The sequence below is a fragment of the Artemia franciscana genome, chromosome 9, assembly GCF_032884065.1.
Source record: "Artemia franciscana chromosome 9, ASM3288406v1, whole genome shotgun sequence".
NCBI lineage: Eukaryota > Metazoa > Arthropoda > Branchiopoda > Anostraca > Artemiidae > Artemia > Artemia franciscana.
Window position 1 is genome coordinate 41,176,990 of NC_088871.1, and position 24,713 is coordinate 41,201,702.

The 24,713-nt window shown below is 33.8% G+C and overlaps 1 protein-coding gene across 2 annotated transcripts in view; it reads left to right on the plus strand.

Annotated features, from left to right (window-relative positions):
* Positions 1 to 24,713, plus strand: part of LOC136031418 (ral GTPase-activating protein subunit beta-like) — a 192,096-nt gene that overhangs the window by 47,871 nt on the left and 119,512 nt on the right. For both annotated transcript variants that reach the window (XM_065710984.1, XM_065710985.1), the window contains exons 6-9: positions 7,081 to 7,312; positions 8,768 to 8,857; positions 12,447 to 12,593; positions 17,806 to 17,926. In XM_065710984.1, coding sequence (XP_065567056.1) covers positions 7,081 to 7,312; positions 8,768 to 8,857; positions 12,447 to 12,593; positions 17,806 to 17,926 — 590 coding nt within the window. The remainder of the gene's footprint in view (positions 1 to 7,080; positions 7,313 to 8,767; positions 8,858 to 12,446; positions 12,594 to 17,805; positions 17,927 to 24,713) is intronic.

A 24,713-nucleotide genomic window follows, 5' to 3' on the forward strand; every position in this document is an offset into this window, starting at 1 on the left:
CCATTGAAGTTTTTGCCCGACTCGTAAAAACGTAACAAAAATGCATATAAACAAATTTGTGATACATTTTTTTAGTTTATTTGGCACTCCTCCCCCCTGAATAAAAATCTTGGATACACCCTTGTCTGTCTCAGCTAAGTATACGCTATAAATAGTTTATAGTCATAAGCTCTGATTCAAGCATTTGATGAATTATTAAGTTATAAGTAGTAAATAATATTATATAGAAACTTTTTTTACAGTATGTAAAAGATTAGATGCGAGCAAAACTACTCATCATCAGATGACGTTTAATGTCCTCTCAGTTCTGTATTGCACTTACGCAGCATAGTTTGCCATGTCATCGTAAACTTGTCACTGGATCATCCATTTTTGCGAAACGAGAAAAAGCAAGTTAAAAGCCAGAAAACAAGATCAGATAACACATTAACAACCCTTTTCGGTTTAATTCAAGCTTTTCAGTATTTTGCAGCATTTAATTTAAGTATTATTGAAAATGCACGGGGGATTAGAGAGGAATCGAAAGTATTAGGCAAAAAGGTCCTAAGAAGACCAGAAAGAGAATTTACTGCAGATAAAAATAAAGAGGATGTAAAAACAAAGACCATGTGGCAAGAAATCATAGATTATTTAGCATAATTTCATTAAACGAATAACCGAAAGTAAAAAGCGAATCTAATAAGAAAGTATAGGACTTTTTTGTAGGTTTTTTTTTTTCGCGTGAATTAGCAAAATGATTTTTATGATTTTCATTTTTTCGAGGTTTTTTCTTTTATGAAACATTCTGTAGAAGCCCAGATCTGAAATTTTTTTCAATTCTGTATATAAAGAACATATGTGCCTGGTAATAGATAAGGCACCACACAAAATTGAAAAAAGACTGAAAAACACAACACAACTTCAAATAATATAAACCAAAAAGAAAAAGATTTGTTTGGCCACAATTTCGACTAATTAGTGTTAATTTATTTTTTGGCCAGTTCTCAGTGCATACTAAAAGAGGCGTGTTGCCTTGTAAAACTTCTTCAACTATCGCGGATCCTCTCTGTACCAACAAACCTAAAACTTATGACTGGCATTCAAAACAGCTATTGTCAGTCCGAGTTGTTTTTACATAAACTGTCGTACCAATACATATCGCACAATTTCGTCTTTGTTTGTACTAAATCCCCCCCCCCCCACCCTGGTTTTATCTTCAAATAAGGAAATGCATAGTTTCACCTTGTGGTACATGTATGGTAATCAATAGATTTGATAATACCTTCTAAGCAACCCATTTTTAGATCTCTTTTTCGTTTTAAGTATAAAGGGTAACATTACCTCTTTTGAAATCAGCATGAAATTTTAGTTTTTGTTTACTAAAAAACCTTTACTGATATTTATTTCAATAATTTGCTGCTTCCAATTTTGTAAGTACGATAAACATACTATATTCAGTAAACAAATGTAATAAATAATGTAAGTTCGCGGATAATTTAGTCCCATTTTTATTAATTGTGTTGCGGAGCAACACTACTGCTTTCGTAGTTTTTTTTTTTTTTTTTTTTTCACCGTGATCAGCGACCTGTAGCTCCGAAGTGGTAAGAGTTAAAAATTTGAGATTTTTCAGAGGGAAGGGAAACGTGAAACAGAGTAAAAAAGTTCTAGAGAAGTTCCTAAAATTTCTAACAGTTTTCCATAAAAAAAATAAAACCGTTTTTTTCTTAGAAACTCTGCGTTCGATGTTTGGCGTCAAGTTAAGACGACCCTAGCTTCGGAAATAAACTTGTTAGAAATACAGTTATGCTGAACTCATGTAGAACTTTCATTTGTCTCTTCGAGAACCCGAGCACAAAATTCCGTAGCTCTTACAGATTTCCCGGAAATAATTCCGGAAAAGTCCATCTCGTTCCGATTTTTTTTGGAATTTTCTCAAATTTTCGATTTTGATGTTTCTTATATTTTTATCGAGTAGTGCTATGAAAAGTATGCAATAAGAAGTGAAGTGTTCTATATACCAAGTTGCTTTGTTCTCTAAGAAATAATTTCCGAAGTTTCGACGTTCTAGAGGTAACTTCTGTTCTGGACCAGCTAGAATTTTTTTTCCAACGCGGTTCGACAGGTCTTGATCTCCTAACAACTGGAGCTTGCAATAGTTTCTCCGAAATAAAATTCCTTCTGTGGGTTTTTCTATTTGGAAGTTTTGTCATGCCCTCGGGGCAATTTAAATTTTTTGGTGACTTTGGTTTGTTTTATATTTTCCTAGCTTAGACCATCAAAAGTTAAGCAGAAAACTATAAGACGTTATTTCCGTATCTCTTTCAGATTTCCCGGAAATAATTCCCGAAATGTGCGTCTCGAAACATAATACTTCGAATTGGCGTCAAGTTAAGACGGCCCTAGTTTCGGAAGTAAACGTTTTAGAGATAAAATAATTAATAACTCATATAGAACTTTTATTGATGTTTCTCGTTTATTTCTGGACCAGCTAAACATTTTACCAAACTCAGTTTAGTAGGAGCTCGAAATAAAACCATATCAAAGATGCTTCAAGATAACAATCGAAGCCGCATTAGAAAAATGTCCTCTGAAGGACATAATAGAGACTGTTGCTCCGCAACTGTGTCCCGTAGGGCACAGTTGCACGTGTTGCTCCGCAACTGTGCCCTAAGGAACAGGGCACAGTTGCTGCAACACTTCCCGTTGCACAGGCAACGGAGGTTTAGTATATATACTATTTTCGAGTTTGTATGAATTTGTATGCTCTTTGTAATCTTGAGGTTACTCCTGTTTTGTATGTTTTTAGCAGAGGTTCAAATAACATATCTCTTTTCAAGATTTTAGAATGGAGATATGAATGATTGAGATATTTTTTTTGGGATATTAATGATTATAATGACTGGGATATTTATATATTGAATATGATATAGTGAATTATATTTATATTTTATATCTATATCTGATATAATTATATCTTATATCCTATATTTATATTTTATATTTTATATCTGATATTTATATATGCATTGAACGGGATATTTATACATGAATGATTATAATGACTGGAATATAATGATTGGGATTTTAGAATGGGAATGAGTGATTGGGGATATTCAAGTTTTCCTTGTATATTGTTCGATGATTTCATGAGGTCTATTCTAGAATAGGATATGAAGTCTGGGATGTAAACTGATAAAATTTCCATCTTTGAATCAAAGTAAATTGCCAAAATTGTCCGAACCAATTTCAAACTGTTCGTGGTAAAGAACTGTAAGTGAGGAGCCACTCGGTTCAATTGTAACCAAAACGCTAAAAAACGGAATTTTGATATCAATAGATGCATCAAAAGAATCAAATTATTATGTTAATTCTAAATACATAAGATTCAAGTTTAGTGTTACCCATTAGAAGTTATACGCTTAAGAAAATTTGCATGATTTTGGAATAGGGGGGAAACACCCCCTAAAATTCAAGGAATCTTAATGAAAACCAACCATCATGTTCAGCGTACCAGAGAAATGTAGAAGTCTCAAGCTCCAATCTGCAAAACTGTGGAATTTTGCTATTTTTGCCAGCAGATCACAGATGTGTTTTTATTTGTTTGTTTCTTCCTTTTTTTTTGTTTTCAAACAGTTCGTGGTAACGAACTGTAATAAGGATCAACCCGGCTCAATAGTAAACAAAACTCTAAACGGAATTTTGATACCAATAGATACATCAAAAGAATCGGATTTTTATGCTGATTTTAAATATATAAGTTTCATTAATTAAGTTTTACTCATCAAAAGTTACAAGCCTGAGAAAATGTGCCTTGTTTTGGAAAATAGAGGGAAACACCTCCTAAAAGTTATACGATCTTAACGAAAATAAATGCATCATCGCATTCAGCGTATCAGAGAACCTTATTGTAGAAGTTTCAAGCTCCTATCTACAAAAATGTGGAATTTCGCATTTTTTGCCAGAAGACAAATCACGGATGCGTGTTTATTTGTTCTTTGTTTTTTTTTTCCCAGGGGTGATTGTATCGACCAAGTTGTCCTATAATGGCGCGAGAGGGCTCATTCTAACGGAAATAAAAATTTCTAGTGCCCTTTTTAAGTGGCCAAATAAATTGGAGGACAACTAGGCCCCCTCCCACGCTAATTGTTTTTCTCAAAGTCAACGGACCAAAATTTTGAGATAGGCATTTTGTTCAACATAGTCGAAAAACATAATAACTATGTCTTTGGATCTCACTTACTCCCCCACAGTCCCCAGGGGAGGGACTGCAAGTTACAAACTTTGACCAGTGTTTACATACAGTAATGATTATTTGGAAGTGTACAAACCTTTTCAGGATGATTTTGGTTAGGGGGTTAAGGGGAGGGGGCTACATGGGAGGATCTTCCCTTGGAGGAATTTGTCATGGGAGAAGAGAAATTCCATGAAGGTGGCGCAGGATTTTCTAGTATTATTTAAAAAAAAGGAATGAAAAAATAAATGTGAAAAAGTTTTTTTCAACTGAAAGTAAGGACCAGCATTAAAACTTAAAATGAACAGAGATTATTACGCATATGGGGGTCCATCTTTTCCTAAATAGCTCGCTCTTTATGCTAAAATATTTTTAGTAATTTCAACTATTTATTCTACAGCCTTTGTGATTCAGGGGTCTATCTTAAAGAATTGGGAAAAAATTAAAGCTTTAGTATAAAGAGTGAGGTATTAACAAGGGGGCAAACCCCCTCATATACATAGTAAAAATATACGAATATAGAAGTTCGTTACGTAACTTAATTTGTAAGTTATGTATATTTTTTACTAATAAAAACGTTCGTTAAAAATTAAAAATTCTAGTTGCCTTTTTAAGTAATCAAAAAATTGGTGGGCAACTAGGCCTCCTCTCCCACCCTTTTCTCAAAATCATCTGATCAAAACTAAGAGAAAGCCATTTAGCAAAAAAAAATTAATACGCAAATTTCGTTTTAATTATTCATTTGTGGAGAGCCAAAATAAAGCATTAATTCAAAAACGTTCAGAAATTAAATAAAAAAAACAAGTTTTTTTTAACTGAAAGTAAGGAGCGACATTAAAACTTAAAACGTACAGAAATTACTCCGTGTATGAAAGGGGCTGCTCCTCCCTCAACGTCCCGCTCTTTACGCTAAAGTTATTTACTGTTTAATAAACTAGAATTGAGAGAAAAAGTAAAACTTTAGCGTAAAGAGTGGGACGTTGAGGGAGGAGCAGCCCCTTTCATACACGGAGTTATTTCTGTACGTTTTAAGTTTTAATGTCGCTCCTTATTTTCATTAAAAAAAACTGGTTTTTTTTTTATTTAATTCCCCCTAGGGTGATCGTATTGAAATAATGGTTGTAGAAGATCAGGAGAGGGTGCATTCGAACGGAAATAAAAAATTATAGTGCCCTTTTTAAGTAACCAAAAAGATTGGAGGTTACCTGGGCCCCCCTCCCACGCTCATTTTTCCCCAAAGTTTTCTGGTCAAAATTTTGAGATAGCCACTTTGTTCAGTATAGTTGAAAGATGAAATAACAATGTCTTTAGGTGTAAAATGCCCCCCCCCCACATTCCGTAGGAAGAGGCCTGTAAGCCATGAAATTTTCCCATTGTTTACGTATAATATTTATTATTGGGAAGCATACATACATTTTTTTTTGGGAGGGGGGGTTTAGGGTGGATTTCTATACGGGGAATCTTCCTTGAGGAGGGAGGTTTCTGGGGGGGGAGGATGAATTTGCCAGGGGAAATGTTTTACTGGGGGATTTGACAGAATTATTGCACGAAATTCTTTTTAATTGTCTTACACTCTCTTTGTCAAATTTTTCATTTGAAGAGGTTCCGGGCGAATTATCCGGAAGCTATTTTCCGGGTGATTTGATTTCCAGGAAATGATTTCCACGGAAGGGGAATATTCTGGAGGGATCGATATACCGATTAGAGATTAAAGTCTTATTAAAATGAAAATTTTTCAGGCTGACTCGTCCGCAAGCAAGTTTACAGGGAGGGTGATTCTCAGCGAGGATAGAAATGTGTGGATCGAATTTGACTGGGGGGGGGTGTGCACTTTACGTTGGATTAAATTTTCACGGAGCAGGTTTTTGTGAGGGGGAGAGATGTATTTTATAGAGGGTAAGCCAGATTTACTGGCATTATTTGAAAAACGAACAGAAATTATTCCATATATAAAGGGTTGCCCCCTCTTCAATTTCTTGCCCTTTACGCTAATGCTTGAATGTTTGTCCCATTTATTCAATTAGAATAAGAAGTTTTTTTTTGTAAGTTCTAACAGCTTTAGTGTAAAGAGCAAGGTATTGAGCAGGGGGCAACCCTTCATATACGGAATAAATCTGCCAAAATGAATATGCAAATTTCGTCTTAATTTTTCATGTACGGTGAGCCAAATTGGAACCTGTATTAGTTGACAAACGTTCAGAAATGAAATAAAAAAAGACAAGTTTTTTAACTGAAGGTAAGGAGCGGCATTAAAACATAAGACGAACAGAAATTATTCTATATATGAAAGGAACAGTACCCTCCTCAACGCCTCGCTCTTCACGCTAAAGTTTGACTCCGTCAAAACTCTACCTTTAAAACAATAAAAACTTTAATGTAAATAGCGATCTGTTGAGGAGAGGACAGCCCCTTTCATATACGGAATAATTTCTGTTCGTTTTAAGTTTTAATGTCGCTCCTTACTTTAAGTTAAAAAAAATTCTATTATTATTTAATGTCAAGAAAGACCAATGAGATTAAAGTAAATCAGAAATAGCGTTTTTAGAATGTTTGGAGTTTTTTTTTTTTTTTTTTTTTTTTTTTTTTTTTTTTTTTTTTTTTTTTTTTTTTTTTATGCCACATCAGCTCTTAGGTCTTGGCTCATGTTGATGCTTTGTGCAGACGAGTTTATTTCTAGAGCTTCCTAATAACACCGAGTTGCATTTACCATAGTTACGAATAATTTGGAGAAAAAAATATTATATAGCCATGCCCCTTGAATATCTGAATATGGACCCATCTTTCCTCCCCCTCCCATAAATGCTGGAGCAATGCCCCTGTTTTTTTCTCAGGTACAGTTGAGACAAGTCTCTAAAAGAGGTATTTTGCAGGTTGTGGAACCCAGTCAACACCCCTGTTTATCTGCCTTGCCCAGGATATTTCTCAAAGCAATCCGAACTGTCGCCTTTGTATCTGATTCATTTCTTGGACTGAAAACATCACAAATTGATTCCAAGAGCTTTTCCAACTCTGGTGTGACCAGTACCAAAGATATTACCACTTTGCCACCTGTTAGAAGACCGACGAAAAGTTTTAGTGGCATGCCTTCACCGTCTTTTACATGTATATTATTCTTTCTTTATATTGAGACTTGTCTCTGATCTGAAAAGATTACCAGAATTGTGTTTATTTATTTAAAACTCAGAAGCTTTGACTATTTTCAATTTCTTAAATAGAAGCGTAGAGGCATGATATTGCTTAGAGTTGCTTAGATATTGCTCGATTTTTAGTATTTTTGTGAATTTTGTTGTTCCCTATTGCTACTCATAAAGAGTCTTATGTTCTTTCTCTAATGTGAATGGTCTTTAATAATTTTTAAAAGCTTCAGTAGATGCACGAATTTTTTTGTCTATTTAATCTTTTTGTTCTTTATTACTGATTGTAGAGTCATAATTCAGTTTTTATTGATTGATATACCTTTTCTAAATATGGTTGAAATTAAAGCAAATAAAACTCAAAATCAGATTCGTCGGTGATGGAGATTTAAGGCATATTTCTACCTACCCTATCAAGCCTTGTATTGATGCCTGACAATGTTGGCGTACAAAAGATAGTGCCATTTTTTCCACCAGTTAGTAAACTGAATTAAAATTTTTTTAATTTTAAAAAAAGGGGGGCGGGGAATTTAAGTGGACGGATATTAAGACAAGAAAATATTTTTGTATGTCTTAGCTTGAGAAATTATTATAAAAATGCTAATTATACGGATCCGTTGCTTGAAGAACTGAGGCACAATCAATAAAAAGATTAGTATCACGTAAGCAAATCATATATAGAGGAAGAAGGGCTCCTTAACGTCCTTTTTAGTGATAAAAAGGATAAAGCTCCTCCTGAGCCATTGCTTGCGCATAGGGTGTCGAGTCGACGTTTCAGTTGCTGGATGTTTTCACAGGGGCAAGTGGATATGTCATTGGTATATATATATATATATATATATATATATATATATATATATATATATATATATATATATATATATATATATATATATATATATATATGTATATATATATATGTATATATATATATATATATATATATATATATATATATATATATATGTATATATATATATATATATATATATATATATATATATATATATATATATATATATATATATATATATATATATATATATATATATATATATATATATATATATATATATATATATATATATATATATATATATATATATATATATATATATATATATATATATATATATATATGTCACTGGTTTTTTGGGCCCTTTGTGTCTGTCTATGAGTGAAGTTACTATAGTACGTATAGGACGTGTCTTAAACTGATACTGTTAGCCTTGTTTGGTGTCTTAAGATTTAACAGTTACATTTTTTTGGTCTATTTAATAACTATTTAATATATAATTAAACTCAAAAGCAAACTATTAGGATAAAAGGCCTTTTCCTCTTCTTTTCAATGGAGACATTTAGCTAGTTTTAAGTTCTTAAATTCTTTTATCTTCTTTTGTGCTATCTCACATGTTTCTTTCAGCAACTCGTGTCCCACCTTCAAGCCCCCTCTTGAATTTCATCACGTCTAATAACCAGCAAAGCACATCTCCGCGTTTGGAGCATGAAATAGGTAATTTCTCATCTTTTTCTGTTTATTAACTTTGACGGACTTTCTTGCTATTAATCTTTTCAAGAAAATGTAATTTCAGAGCATTTCAGAGTTTGTATTGATTGCACCAGGGTGTTAATATCTTTTAAAATATTTCTTTCTGGAATTTCTTCTTCGTATTTTTTGTCAGTGATAGTTTATTTAAGAAACTGCTTAAAGAAAATAAAAATGAATAGGAGATAGTTCAAACCTTGATTCTACATTGTTTCAGAAGGTTTAAAGTTTGAAAATAGTAATAGTTGAAATTCTAGAATATAATAGTTTTCAGACTCTAAGTACCAACTAGTTAACATAAATAACCATCTTGGTTGAAAAAGACCTAGAAAAGGACGAACACGGCCCATAGTAACAAAAATAAACGTGAAACCCCCTAAAAATGGCGTTGGATCGAAACTAAAAGGGCACCGTTGGAGTATTTGCCTTGGCAAATACTCTGTACAGGAAACTGACAGTCCCTTAGCTTGAACAGCAAGGGAAACTCTTTTGGCTTGAGCAGCAAAGACAGGACAACTCCTTTGCTCCAAGGAGCAAAAACTCATTGTTTTGCATGGGAAGCATCTTTTTTTATTTTTCCTTTTCCGTAGCTAGCGGGGCACCAGAAAATCATAGAGAGCTGTTTAAGAGTTTGTTTTAAAGGAAATTGCTACATCTACGTTCTTTTGTAATTAACATGTTAATTAAGAAACAACCGTGGTAAGGAAGGAAAAAGGTTCAGCAGTGGTGACGTATTTGCTATCTATGGATTTCTATGAATTTTTTCTATGTATTTCTATATTTTTGAATGTATATGTATTTTAGTTTCTATGTAGTATCTTGATAGCATAAGCTTTAAAAAAAGGGGCTAATCAAAATCAACTCTGATTTAAATAGGCTTGTGACCTCGTGAACTAAGACTAGTTACGCTCTGAATTGGAAATGAAGGAAATACGAACTCCTCCCAGAAGAACTTGTTGATTATATTTTTGACGATGAAATTTATTTGAAAATGCAGTTGCTCTAGAAATACTCAACAAGCTTGTTGAGTAAGGAATTAACAAAAACCCAAAAATGTATATTCTTCAATAGAGGATTTTAAATAAAGTAAGTAAGTATTAAAATAGAGAGTAAATAAAATTAAACAGTTATTTTTTTATCAAAAAGCTTCTTCGTCTGTGCATGTCCTTTTATTTTTAATCATGCTGAACTTCCTAGCATCTTCACTATTTTGAAGTGCCTAAATTTGGTAATTTAGGCTGCGCATGATTTTTCTCTCATTTTTTTTTCTTACCAAATAATTACCTTTAACATATTTATAATACAACTTGCTAATTAAGTGTATTTTCCAATAAAATTGTTCTAAAGTAATCTTGAAAGAAATAGTTAAAAACAAAATTGATAATTCCAGTAAATAATTATTCTTAGCTAGCAACAATTGTCTCTCGCAAATCTTCAAAAATGCTTCTGCAACGCAAGAAAATTATAAACAGGATAGAGAAGGGAGGGGGAATTTTTGTCATCTGCTCCAAATGTGAATTTTTTTTCGAATTCCCTATATTTTCTTATATGCTTCGCATGGTTTTTGGGTGATGATCAACTTCATACCTTTTTTTTCATTTTGAATTTGTTTATTTTTATTCAGTACAATATTACGCTCCTTGTTTCCATGCCTTTAATGGGATATATTGAGGGGAATTTAATGAGGGTTTGGTCTAAGAGCAGCTATTCAAGTGCAATCATATGGTGCAATACCCTTCCCCTGCCCACTTAAAAAGATGCCGAGATTTACGTAGTTACGATGATTTCGTAAAAACAAATCTCTAGGAGTGTTGTCGACTCTGGCTTTCAATGATAAAAATGAAATATTTTTTCATTTATATTCACGACTAATGGAAAAAAATATAAAATTATTAAATAACAAATAGGTTTTTTCGTTCTCCTGAAATATTGACATTTTCCTATTTACAATATCTTACGATTTATACTTGATGAAAAAAGCTTCTACATGTCGAATCTGGCTTTCAATGTTAAAAATAAAATATTTTTTTTCTTTATATTTACGACTAATGGAAAAAATCCAAAATTATTAAATAACAAATAGGTTTTTACCTTCTCCTGAAATGTTGGCATTTTTCTACTTAGAATAAATTACGATTTACATTTGATGAAAAAAGCTTCTACTTGTCGCAAAATTAATGTCTTCTTGGAAGGATGAAGAACATTGCTTTGCTTCCCAAAGTTGTAGCCAAATCCTCTTCCTAATCACCAGATGCGTTGGGTCTTGCTGTCTCATACCGACGTCATAGACTCATAGACGTCACACACCGTTAAAGCAAATCAATGTCAATATTTCCTGAGTTGATATTTTTTCTTTCTTCAGAAGTCTTTTGGGGAAAATCTTCTTTCTTCTCTTTTGACATTCTGAGATCAAAGTGGTAGAACATATCTAATCCTTTGGGAGAGGGTGTATTTTGATTAATATCCTTATTAGTTGGATCATGAATGTATTTACAGTGCGGAATGTATCCAGTAATTTAGCTGTGTCATGATACAAGGGATATTTGTTAGCCTTTTCAAGTCTCTAAAAATTACTATCCTAGAAAAGATTGTTATTTCTTCGTTAATAGATTATAATCTTGCAAAATGACTTTTTGGGATGCTAAATTATGCTAAATTAGTAACTAAATTATAAACAGAATACTAAATTAGAAACTAAATTATAATTTATATTTTGATTATAAAATGGATAGTGTATTTCGTGTATTTCTGGATGAGCTGAAACGTTAATGGACGTTCTTTATTTTGTGGTAGCTTAGGAATGGTAAGAATGTACTACAAGGCCTATTCTTTTTGCTGTCAAATACTAGGTTGTTTTATCTTGGCCTGAGGGGCTTCCTCTTTTACGACTAGGAAAGGCATCCCAAAATTAATCCTATGGAGTTAAGACAAGACTGCTGAAATTTCCCATTGAGTTGGGCAAGCCACATTTCTGGGTTTTCAGTAAGACTTTCTGTTTTGTCATTACAGATATAACATAGAATTTTGTGGAATAGACATTCTCTTGTTGTAGGTGCATGGGGGGTGTTGCACTTTGAATTTCAGAATTCCTTTGAAGTGTCCAAAGTTTGTTCATAAAAGTGAGGAAAAACCTGTTGAAATTCTCCCAGGATTAAGCATGCCGCATTCTTGGACTTTTAATGAGATTTAATTTTTGTTGTTATGGTAGTAGCTAAATATTCAAGACGAAAAAGACATTAATTTTTGGGGTGTTGAGAAGGGGGTCCGATTTTAAATTTCAGAAGTTATTTTGAAGCTTTCAATAGTAGTGTCTTTCAATATTATTTCAATAGTAATGATAGCAAACTTGCTGAAGTTTTCTCTTGAGTGGTGGCATGCCATATTACTTTTCTTTCACTAAGACTTTCATTGAACTTGTTTTTTGTTGTTATGGTTGTAACTAAATTTTACAGAATAAAATATTACTTTTGGGGGGTGGGAGGGGTATATTCTAAATTTTAGAAATTCCCATGTCTAACAATTTTGCTGTTTTAATTTTTTCTTCTTGTACTCTAAGGAAGCCAAGCTCCGGAATTCAAACCTACTGTGGCATTAACGTTGCATCATCCTCTTAGACCCAAATGTGCCACTCTTCTACACCTTGTTGGCGAATGGCTGTTCGAAGCTGCTATAGTTGGCTGTGCTGCTCATTTGTCATCTAATAGTAAGTTATTATAATTAAGGAGTGTATGGAAGTCTTTTTTTCAGCCAAATAAACCCACTAAAAAATAAATTAAGAACTATCGTCCATCGCTCAATACTTAATCTCAAATACTTATCTTAATATCAATTAGAAATCTCAATGCTTAATAATAAATAATTATTTTAGATTTTTTAAATTTTTGTTGTTTCTTTTCCTTCTTGAACAAAAACCGGGTTCTTATTTTAAACATTGCATGTTCCTAATATTACAGTAAAATTGAAATTACTACACTAAAAGCTTTCAAATACCGCTTGTATCCATATTTCTCCGCACCACCGCCTTATCCGGTTTTTTCATTCGTAAGTTATTTTTCGTTTGCTTGTTTGTCTTCCTCTCTTTTGTTACTCTACGTTTTTAGCATTTTAAATAGTGAGTAAAAATTAAATAATTACAACAAAAAGAAAGTTTGCCTCCATATTTCTCTATATTGCTGCTTTATTAGATTCTGCAAGTTGTGAGTTTTTTTGTTGTTTTTTTTCCTCCTTCAATGTTTTTTTTTTGTTTTAGTGTCTTTTATTTTAGTTTGTTACTCTGTAGCTGGTTTCCTTGCGATTTCTATTTTGATTTGCTTCGTATTTTTATGTGTTTTCTTCCTTTTACTCCACGTATCATACCTTCGTATAGTGTGGGTGGAAAATAGATAATAATAATAATAGCCTATGTTGACCGAGCCAGAGTGAATTGCCATGCACGACAAACATTACCAACATGTTTTCCCAACATGACTCAGAGTTATCAACCCCAGAGGCGGAGGGGATAAGGCCGTAATAATGAAAAAAAAAAGTAATAAAAAGATAAATAAGCAAAAAAACTGGGAAGTCAAAAATATTTTATTTTTTTGGAGGTTCTAAATGACTCACACAAGCTGATTCTGGATGAATTGGCTCTGACTGACAGAGTGAATAGAATAGAAATGTTGCATGTATTACGAAAATGACGTGAATATTGATTAGGGCGACAGATTGAGAAGGTCTGAGGGCTGCAAGAACATCGCCTAGTAATTCAAAGAAACTAAAAGACACAGGCGATGTATATGTAGCGACTTCACATAAAGCAATAGCTTAGTAGGAGAAAGATTTGTTTAAAGATAAGACCTCTTGCTTTATCACATATCTTAAGAGGGTCGTTTCATAGAGGAAAAACAGGTTGAAACCCATTTAGTAGGTTAGGGTTGAGACGTAGGACTGAATTAGGCAATGAAACAGGATTGACAGAGCTGATCCATGGCAAAGGCGAGTTTTCTATGAATTCCGAGACTCATCGACCACATCCTTAACGAGACGCACCATGACCACCCTTTCGGCATCAGTTATGCCGGGAGGACTCTGCCCGATGTTGACCTCGCGGACGATGTAGCTGTCCTTAGTGACAATCTCTACTAACTTAAGTCTGCACTTGAGACGCTCTCCTCCACAGCCTGTATATAGTTGAATCAAGTTGAAGATCATGCCCATAGAAAAGACCGCATCAGCACCACTCTCAACTGTTGAGATTAACGGCCAACCTGTCAATGTGGTAAGGCAGTTCACATATCTCGGATCAATTACATTCTCAAATGGCACACTTGACGCTGAAATCTCAGCCAGATCAGCAAAGGCAAGCTCTATGTTCGGGCGACTCCTGAGAGCAGTCTTCCACAAACCGCAAATTAGCCGCCATTCCAAAGCCTGAATTTACAGTGCCACAGTCTCAAGCATCATGCTGTGCTCATCTGAGACGTGGCCGATAACCCAGACACAGCTATGAAAGGTCGAAGCAGTTCAGACTAGACACCTGCGTCGAATCGAACGCTTTAAATGGTATGATAAGAACCGCAGTACTGAGATCCTGAAGATCTTCAAGCTGGCGAACCTCTCTACCCAAGAAGAAGCCACTCTCTAAGGTGGCACGGTCACCTACTCCGTCTCCCGCCAAGTACCCCCGCAAGGATCATCTCGGACTTCCATCCCTCGGAAAATGGCTGGAAAAGCCCACGTGGGAGGCACTAGGTGGGCTGATGTAATAAACCAACGCCTGCTCAGCCACAACATCAACTCAAATGAGGCCCTGGACAGGGCTACTTGGAGAAGGCTGACGACGCTGTCAACCAATTTCTTCTACGGTGGCGGACTCTGCTGAGCAAGAGCGTTAAGTCAAGAAAGTCAATATTCTCATCTTAATTGAACTTTTGGATGGACAAAGTAGAGACTTTCATCTTGAAGAATTACCAAGAAACCGGACATTGATTTCTTCAGGTCTGCTAAGACCTTGGGAAGATGAATTTCAGAATGGTGAGGGTAAAAATTACCATCCTCGAGGAAATCAGAAAGCTGAAACTGTCCTGACATTCAGGACATGGTAGTTAGTATCGAACCACAAGGAATGAGTATCGAACCGGAGGGGAAAGAGGTCCTATTAAGAGGGAGGTGGAGGAGGAGTGGGGATGGCTATACTGCCAGAGGTAGTTTGATGTGGCCAGCAATAATTATAATAACAGCATTGGATCTCAAGATTTGTCCATCTTACTGCTCATGGTAGTAAAACTTTCAAATACTTACTATGCTTACTACACATACTTACTATACATATAATTAAATAAAAAAAACTAGTTTTTTTACTAACTGAAAGTAAGGAGCGACATTAAAACTTAAAACGAACAGAAATTACTCCGTGTATGAAAGGGGCTGTACCCTTCTCAACGCCCCGCTCTTTACGCTAAAGTTTTTACCGTTTAATAAAGTAGAATTGAGAGAAAGAGTCAAACTTTAGCGTAAAGAGCTGTACGTTAAGAAGAGAACAGCCCCTTTCATACACGGAGTAATTTTTGTTCCTTTTTAGTTTTAATGCCGCTCCTTACTTTCAGTTAAAAGAAAACTAGTTTTTTCATTTAATTTCTGAACGTTTTTGAATTTATGCATGTTTGATTTTGGCTCTCCGCAGATAAATTATTAAAATGAAATTTGCATATTAATTCTTTTTTGGCTAAATAACTTTCTCTTATTTTTGATCAGACGATTTTGAGAAAAAAGGGGTGGGGGAAGAGGCCTAGTTGCCCTCCAGTTTTTCCGTTACTTAAAAAGGCAACTAGAACTTTTAATTTTTAACGGACGTTTTTATTAGTAACAAATATACGTAACTTAAGAATTTACTTACGTAACGAACTTCTATGTTCTTATGTTTTTATTATGTATATGAGGGGGTTTGTCCCCTCGTTAATACCTCGCTCTTTACACTAAGCTTAAATTTTGTCCCAATTCTTTAAAAATGACCCCTGTATCAGAAAGGCCGTAGAATAAATAGTTGAAATTACTAAAAACACTTTGGCATAAAGAGCGAGGAGGAGGAGGACTCCTCATATGCGTAATAATCTCTGCTCATTTTAGGTTTTAATACTGCTCCTTACTGTCATATGAAAAAACTTTTTCATGTTTATTTTTTCATTGTTTTTTTATAATATTGCTAGAAAATCCTGTATCCCCTTCATTGAATTTCTCTTCCCCCATGACATATTCCTCCAAGGAAAGATAATACTCAAGTACATAATTTGACTTGCACCTCTTGTATATCTTATTCCTTGTACTCAGGGAACTGAAGCGTTAGTGGTTTTTTGTATCTGACAATGCTTGCTATACATACTTACTATACATATAACAATGCAACTATACTTCATTTCTATCCATAATACTCGAGTACTTACTTTGAATTGCACCTCTTATATATCTTGCTCCCTGTATTCAGGGAACTGAAGTGTTTGTGGGTTTTTGTATCTAAGAATGAATTAGTTTTTTTTTTCTGGTGGGGATTTAGCTATTTATTATATTTTTCATAATACTCTGACTTATGACTCTGATTTGACATCTATTTCTTGCATTAATACGAAACAAGCGGAAGAAATCCTAGCATTAAAAAGGTTAACTGCATCCACCCAAGTAGCTAAGGTGAAGTGTTGCTATCGGGCTAAGACTTTCCACTAGCTATACAGAGAGAGAAAGAGAGAGAGAGAGAGAAAGCATAGACAGAGAGAGAGAGAAAGTTTATTCAAACAACAATCGTAACTCAAATGTTGAAGTTGATGCTGAACCACATAAACATGTTATTATGCACTTTTATATAATTACATAAAAAAGAACGAAAGAGCTCTGGTTGCGGTTTGTCTGAGCACGCACAGGTACAAGTTTTAGCTTCTGTCTTGTTCAAGTTCAAGGAGTTCAAGAGAACTTCTAAAAGAGAAAAACTTCTGAAGTTTGCTGCTAATTTTGAACCGCGTTAACTTTGAACTGATAAAAAAAAAATCTAACTTGAATTCAGTCCTAATAGAAGCCATTCTTTTTAAATGAATTCAAGTTTAAGTGACTTCTTGTTTACTATTTCCGGTTACATTTTTGTATCTCATATATTTACAAAAATGTATGCTAAAATCTGAGATTAATACCATAACAAACAAAGATTTGTTCAGTGCTGAAACTAAATAAGTTAGAGGCTGACCTTAGCTCCGCCTTTCCTCCGCCTCCAGAGGCACCCAGGGCACCAAGAAAAAGCCACCAATCCTCCCATAAATTGGCTAACACCAGTGTATCCTCTCACTGAGACCAGATTGAGGTGTTTAGGTTTTGCAGATCTGTCGGATACGTCAGTGCATGGTGTTTCGGGGTCTGCTTTTGCGGCATGTACCCGATGGTTGCCAGTGGAGTGCTGCATTTGGTAGAAGCTAATTTGACAAAATAAATTCTGAAATATATCTAGCTTATTTTATGTGTCCAAGAATAGAAAGAAATAAATTACAGAGTCTGGATATATTTGGTTAAATTTGCTTATAAGTTTTTGGTTCTTTTTTTTTTCAAAAACTAAAGTCAAATACAGATACTAAAAAATATTCACATTCATCACATTTAGAATTCTGTTTAGAATCAAGTTTAGCCGAGAATTCTGAAATTATATTCTACTGACAAGTATAGGAATTTAATTAAATTTTACTATTAAATTAATTTCAGTTGTCACCTGTGTATATATTTCCCTTAAAATAATGCTTCATATAAAAGAATTTCTTTGTATGTTTCCTCTATTGCGGAACATTAATAATTGGGACAAGGTTGTGCTTTTATATCAACTTTTTTGTGATAGAGCCTATATTATTATGTCCAATCAGAATGAGTCCTTCACTAAGCTAGAATATTATTTATTTTATTTTCAATAGAATACGGATCTACAGGGAACCTCAGAAGACCAGGATCCAGTAATGATAGAAGAGTATTTATGCAGACATCAGCTTCGGAATCTGATACTCCTGTGACACCACCTGGACTTGTCATAGAAAGGTATTATATATATATATATATATATATATATATATATATATATATATATATATATATATATATATATATATATATATATATATATATATATATATATATATATATATATATATATATATATATATATATATATATATATATATATATATATATATATATATATATATATATATATATATATATATATATATATATATATATATATATATATATATATATATCTTTATTTGGGTTTATTAGCCCTCTAAGTTAGAATTCTCTAATTGAAAAATTCTGAACTTTGAACTTGTGACGTCTCTGTTGTTTAACGTTAATAATTCAGGTGCCCGTAAAGTCCCCCTTGTCCATCGGAGGACTGACAATATAGAGGAGATGTAACATTGTGAAAAGCTCAGAAAAGTGCAATTTTCTTTAGTAAGTTGGTTTTTCAAATATTTTACCCCTTTTTTCCAGGCTGCCTCCCGTCCAAAAAAAGAAAACAGAAAAAAAGCTAAATAGTTACGAAATAGTATCAATACTTTTTAATATTTTCAAAACTGCTTGTATGATGAGTGATTAGAATTGAAAAGGATCTTGGATTGCTTTTAATGGACATGCTTGAAACGAAAAGAGTGTATATCATATTTTCAGAATTTTGAACTAAAAAAATAGGCCTTTAGCTTTTTGTGAGAATATTTTTTGTTCTACTTTTTAGATAAAAAACAGAATTGGAATTTGTCCTAAAAATAAAATTTTATGTCCCTTTAAGCTAAAAATCTTTTCTTTTTTTAACATTACTCAATGAATTTGAACCTAAAGAATAGCCTTTAGGGGCCCTTTTGTTCTCTCCCGAATATCGTCCATTACAAAACGTGTAGGCTACATCAATAGACCGATGTGCCCTTAAATGCCATTTTAAAGGGAAAGCCGCAAACAGGGGAGTTGGGCAAACAAGCTTCGTTTAAAGACTTCATAATCTTAGTCTTCAAGAACGTATTAAAAGTTCGTCTCGGAAGGGGGTGAAAAAAACTTTAAAAAACACAGCAAACGTTTGTTTATGTCCATTTTTGTTGCATTTTTACGAGTCGCCTCACCCCCCTTCTTGGATATAGCCTTTGTTGTCGTCGGAGAGCGACTTTATATAATTTAGGACTATAAATTTAGGACTTCCGACCTTTTAGAACAAAATTTAGAACTCGCCCCAGCGCCGTCAAGTTTATGATAACCTGTTTAATGCAATTCCTGTCGAATAGTCGTATTTACGAATAGCCAAAGAGCCTGTACTGTATACTCCTTGTTACGACCAGAGGAAATTATTTTGCTCCATTTTCAAAAACACAAAATTCCCCTCACTACCTCCCTTCCCCACAAAACAATAAGGCTTCTCAATAGTTTAATTTTTTCCCACAGCCGTGACTTAACAGGGTATTTTCACACAACATTGTATTCGTTATCTTATAGTGAAACCTATGAATGCAATTCCTATATTGAGGAATCCTTGCTTTGCCTTCAGGTTTCAGATCTTAAAAAAGAGAAAAATGGAAAAGTATTTTTCTTTTGAGAATCGAAAACCTACTGAACGAAGTATTGAAAAATCTTGTTCTATGTATAGCAGGTCGTTCTGCATATATATATATATATATAAGAATATTTATGTTCATTTAAGAGTTATCAATCGTTCTGAACCTTCCTTTAAAAAATAATTTTTCCCAACTTGATTATTTTATTTTTCAAAATTTTAGTGTGGGTTTTACTCGAGACTAAAACCCTTTTTTCAATATTATTCTGTTGGTCAAACAGATCATAGTAATGAACCTTAGGTAAGGAGTAACTCGTTGCAAAAGTAACCAAAACTAAAAAATAAAGGAATTTTGATAACCATACTCAACAAAAGCTGCGAACCTGAGAAAACTGGACTAATTTTTGGGGGAAAAGGGGGAAAAAACCCTCAAAGGTCGAGTAATCTTAATGAAAATCACACCGTCAGATTCAACCTATCTAAGAACTCTACTGCAGAGGTTTCAAGCTCCCATCCACAAACATTTTGAATTTCGTATTTTTGCCAGAAGACAGATTAGGGACGTAAGTTTTTTTCTTTTTTTCAAGGGGTTATTGTATCAAAGCAACGGTAATAGAAGAAGGAGATCGGGTAATAATAGAAGAGATCGGGAGAGGGTTCAATAAAATGGAAATCAAAAGCTCTAGTGCCCTTTTTAAGTGAAGAGGGCTAGGGGCAAAAAAATTTAATTGTGAATCTAAAAAACATATTTCAAGGGCCATTTTGGTTTTCTCACACGTAGTGTCACTAATAAAAAGATATTCATCAACAGATTGATATTTCCTAAAAGACATTAAGAGAATGCCATATCATTTTGGGAATAACTTGATAAAAGAAAACAGCGTTTCCTTATTAAGCTATAATTCTGATTTTACTACAGAAATCCTTGCTTTTAATACCTTAAACAGGGGATGTTATAAAACCAGCAGGCTTTAAAGACGCAACCTTAAAAATGGCTGTTGGTTAATTACATCCCATCTATCTCTGCAAATACAACCATTAGAGTAGATACAATCACTACAAATGCCAAAGCTTTATTGAGGAAGTGTGTTTTGAATGGTTACAAAATCTATTGAAGATGCAATAACAAAGGCTCCGCATCAGAGCTTAAACGAAACTTAAATCCTAGAACTTCCACAGAAGTTCCACTAGAAGTTCCACAACTCAAAAAGATCTTTTTTCATATATTATGGGACTTGGACTTCCTTGCAAGTTAGAAACAGAGAACGTTGCAAAACTTCTTACCCTAATTGCTATTCAGTGAAAAAGGCAGTAACCAAGGTCTTATCCAGTATTTTGTTCGAGGGAGGAGGGGGGGAGGTACAAAAAACTTTACAAAACGCCAAAAAAATTCTTTATATGTACTTTTGGTACTTTTTTTACGAGTCGGAAAATGTTTCAGGGAGGTTTGGGGTCAAACCTGGTCATCTCCCTCCCCCCTCATTGGATCAGGCCCTGGCAACAACTTTCCTTCTGAGTGGTAGCAGGGCTAAAAATTTTGTGATCTTCTTGAAGTACCAGGATATAAATGCATTAGTTTCTTTGAGGAATGAACATATTAATCCTCAGGATTCATTAAATTACATTCCTGGTAGAAAAATAGTTGGTTATTGGCACCCCTTTTCCCACGAAAACCTTGAAAAGTGATATTACATCGGTGTATAAAATCCTAAACTGAAGACTTAAGCAACACTTCAGTAAAAAAAAAAAGTCAAACCATCATTTTCCCTCATTACGAGAGATTATACATCAAATGTTAAATGAAAGTTCTCCCATAGATATAAATGGTTCTATGTCTCTTACCGATCCTGGCCCTTTTTATATGTTGTTTGATTCATTTTTTTATGTTTTTTTTCTAAAGCTTGAAGTAATAAAAGCCTGATAAATACGTGGGCAAACTTCCTTGGTTAACGTTATTTCAATATAAAAACTTAGTGCGGCTCAGTTTGTATAATGAAAAGAGAAATCACCAATGCAACAGCACAATCACATTAAAAAAAAAAAAAAAAAAAAAAAAGACAGAAGGAGAAAAGGAAGACTGTTTTCCTACATTAGTGATTAATATAGACCAGCACTTGAATGAGGCCTTAACCCTACTCATCCATACAATCACATAGGTCAAACAGCATAAAATCCATGGATAATCCATGGACATCAGTCATGTCGTCAATAAATATAAGTGTCATTTACCAAACTATAAAAACAGTAAAGACAAATAATTCAGAGGCAACAACCCAACACAATAGCTCATCAGGAGAATACACACTTGCCGATAGGGTTTCGGCACTTTAAATTCTCTACCCAGGCAAGTGGCGTGCCTACCATAAATTACCTATGGCATCCCCGTGTTAGGTATCACCCCCAAGATATATGCCTATGAAAAAAAAACAAGCAAATGTAGAACAACCAAGTAACACCAAAACAAGCTTATCCTACCTTATATATAAATTTGTCAGTTTTATGTACTATATATAGATTGTCAGTTTTTTTTCAAAAAACAGTTTTAGCTTATTCTTAGCCTACTTTGGTCCTTTGGTTTTGCGTCAGATGCACCGCGTATGGGTATTGACCCTGTTGTACCCATTGGTAAGGTTGACGAGGCTTATGAATATATCATTTTGATTTCTCTCTAGTTCAATCGGAATATCCACTATTTTTTTCCATTAAGCCTATTAGATTTAAACTGTGTTTGTGCAAAACTTATTCTTTGGTGAGAATTTAGAATTGAATCGAGAAATTTATTTTTGGAATCGTAAGAGTCGAGCTCAATCCTGGGCTCTAGAAAAAGCAATTCAAACTATGAAAAGCTGAAGCTTATCAAACTAGGACCATTTCAGCCAAAAATCAATTTTGCAAAGATCAAGAAGAGAAAAAAGTTACTCTGAACGAAGAGGAAAGAAGTTCAACTTCTGTTCTGAATTTTTACATTGAAGGGAAAAAAGTTATACTTCAGCTCTGAATTTTCCCAAAGAAGAGAAAAAGTTACACTTCAGTTCCGGATTTCTCCAAAGAAGAGAAAAAAAAGTTACATTCTGTTCTGAATTTTTCCAACGAAGAGGAAAAAAGTTCAACATCTCTTTTGAATTTTTCGAAAGGAGAAAAAAGTCATGCTGCAGTTCTGAATTTTCCCAAAGAAGAGACAAAAAAGTTTAACTTCTGTCCTGAATTTTTTCTAAAGAAGAGAAAAAAGTTCAGATTCGGTTCTGTATTTTTCTATAGAGGAGAAAGAAGTTGCACTTCTGTTCTTCAACAGTAGTTAAGTTTATCATGTTTTATCTCTCTTTATCTGACTACTGAATGCGATCAGAGAAACTGGTTTTAAACAGATCAAACTTCTTAAGTTCGGTCGGGATATTTAACCAATACCAAAGAAACAAACCCGGGGTATTTCTGAGGGTTAAAGCTGAAATTCAAAGGATGAATGGGAAAATCCCCAAGAGTTGCACCTTCAAGTACTATGTTTTAGTTTGCTCGTATCCATCTTAGAACGTATTTAGTGATGCTATTCAAAATAATTTCACTATTACAGTTTGAAATGTCACAAAATAACGTAATAAATTTTAAAATCACAAATCCACGGATGTTCGCCCAGTCTATGGGATTTTTCTAAATCTTCTGCTTCCACACTTAGTAATTAAAAATCCTAGTTAGGGGGAAAGTGTATCCCCTAGAACATGTACATCCTTTAATGAAACAGCTTACTGCTTTTGCAATTACTTTTAAATTGGACTTAAAAGCTTCCTTTGCAGTATTAATTTTAGCTTTATGAGACTTGATGTTTATTGCTTGTAGGGGTTTTGCTGAGAAATGAAACAGATTTAGGAATGTTTTAGATCCGGCTTAAGTTGTCTTCCTTACTTAGGATGCCAATTTTTTTCAAGTTGGATTGACTTCTTCTATCAGGTGTTTCATTGCTCTTAAAATAACTTAGCAAATTGCATTGTTAGTCTAGCAAAACTACGAAAAAAAAGGCCAAACCTCGGTATTTGAGCAACAGTATTCTTTTTGGCATCAAAATGTTCAGATCAATTTGTTAATAATATATTCAAAATTGGCCCAAAACCAGCCGTGCAGAAATATCCTCTTTTTAGGGAAAGGAGGGGGAAAGGGAAGGGAAATCTTGAATTTAAGTTTCTGCAATATTTTCTGGTTTAAAAGGTCGTTTCCTGTCAATGCGAGTCAAAGGGACCAAAAATGACATCAAAATAGGAAATTCCATTGCTTGATACCCCATTTCAACCCAAGCGTTATAGGGGGGGGGGGGTTAATTTGTGCAATATTTGGTTGATTGAAAGGTCTGTTGAGACCAAAAAACACATCAGAATTGATAAATTGTATCACTTAGTATTCCATTTTCCCATTTGTTCAATTTATGTAATATTGTATAATTTTAATACAACAAATGGGATTTTAACCCCTTCTAACTTCGACTAGGGTGGAAATGAGGTGCTAAGTGATAAAACTTTTTAATTCTGTTTCTTTTTCAGTCTCCCTGGACCCAAATTAATAGAAAACGACCTTTTAATCCAAAAAGTATTGCAGTAATTCAAATTTGAGATTCTCACTCTTTTTTCCCTCCTTTCCCTAGAAAAAGGGTATTTCTGCACGGCTGATTTTGGATATGTTATTGAGCATTTTTTTTCTGAATATATTGGTGCCAAAAACATTTGTGTTGCTCAAATACCGAGTCAAAGCCGTATTTAGACTAGACTAAGTCTGAAAGTGGCGCATGTGGCCAATGTCAAGGCTCAGTAAAGAGTGTACGGTATTCTATATTAAAAAAAAAAAAAAACAAGAATAATTAAAATGAAATATGCATGTTTTTTTTTGGTTAAATGGTGTTCTCATTTAATCGGACGATTTTGAGAAAAAAGGGGTAGGCTAGGAGGCCTATTCGCCCTCCAATTTTTCGGTTACTTAAAAAGGTAACTAAAACTTATAATTTTGCTATGAAATTTTTATTAATAATAAATATACATAACTTACGAAATAACTTACGTGACGAGCTTCTATATTCGTATATTTTTATTACGTATATGAAAAGGTTCGCCCCCTCGTCAATACCTCGCTCTTTACATTAAAGCTTAAATTTATCCCAATTCTTTGAGAATGACCCGTGAATCACAAAGATCGTAGAATAAATAGTTGAAATTACAAAAAATACTTTAGCGCAAAGAATGAAGTATTTAGGAGGGGATGAACCTCCGTAATAATTTCTGTTCGATTTAAGTTTTAATGCTGCTCCTTACA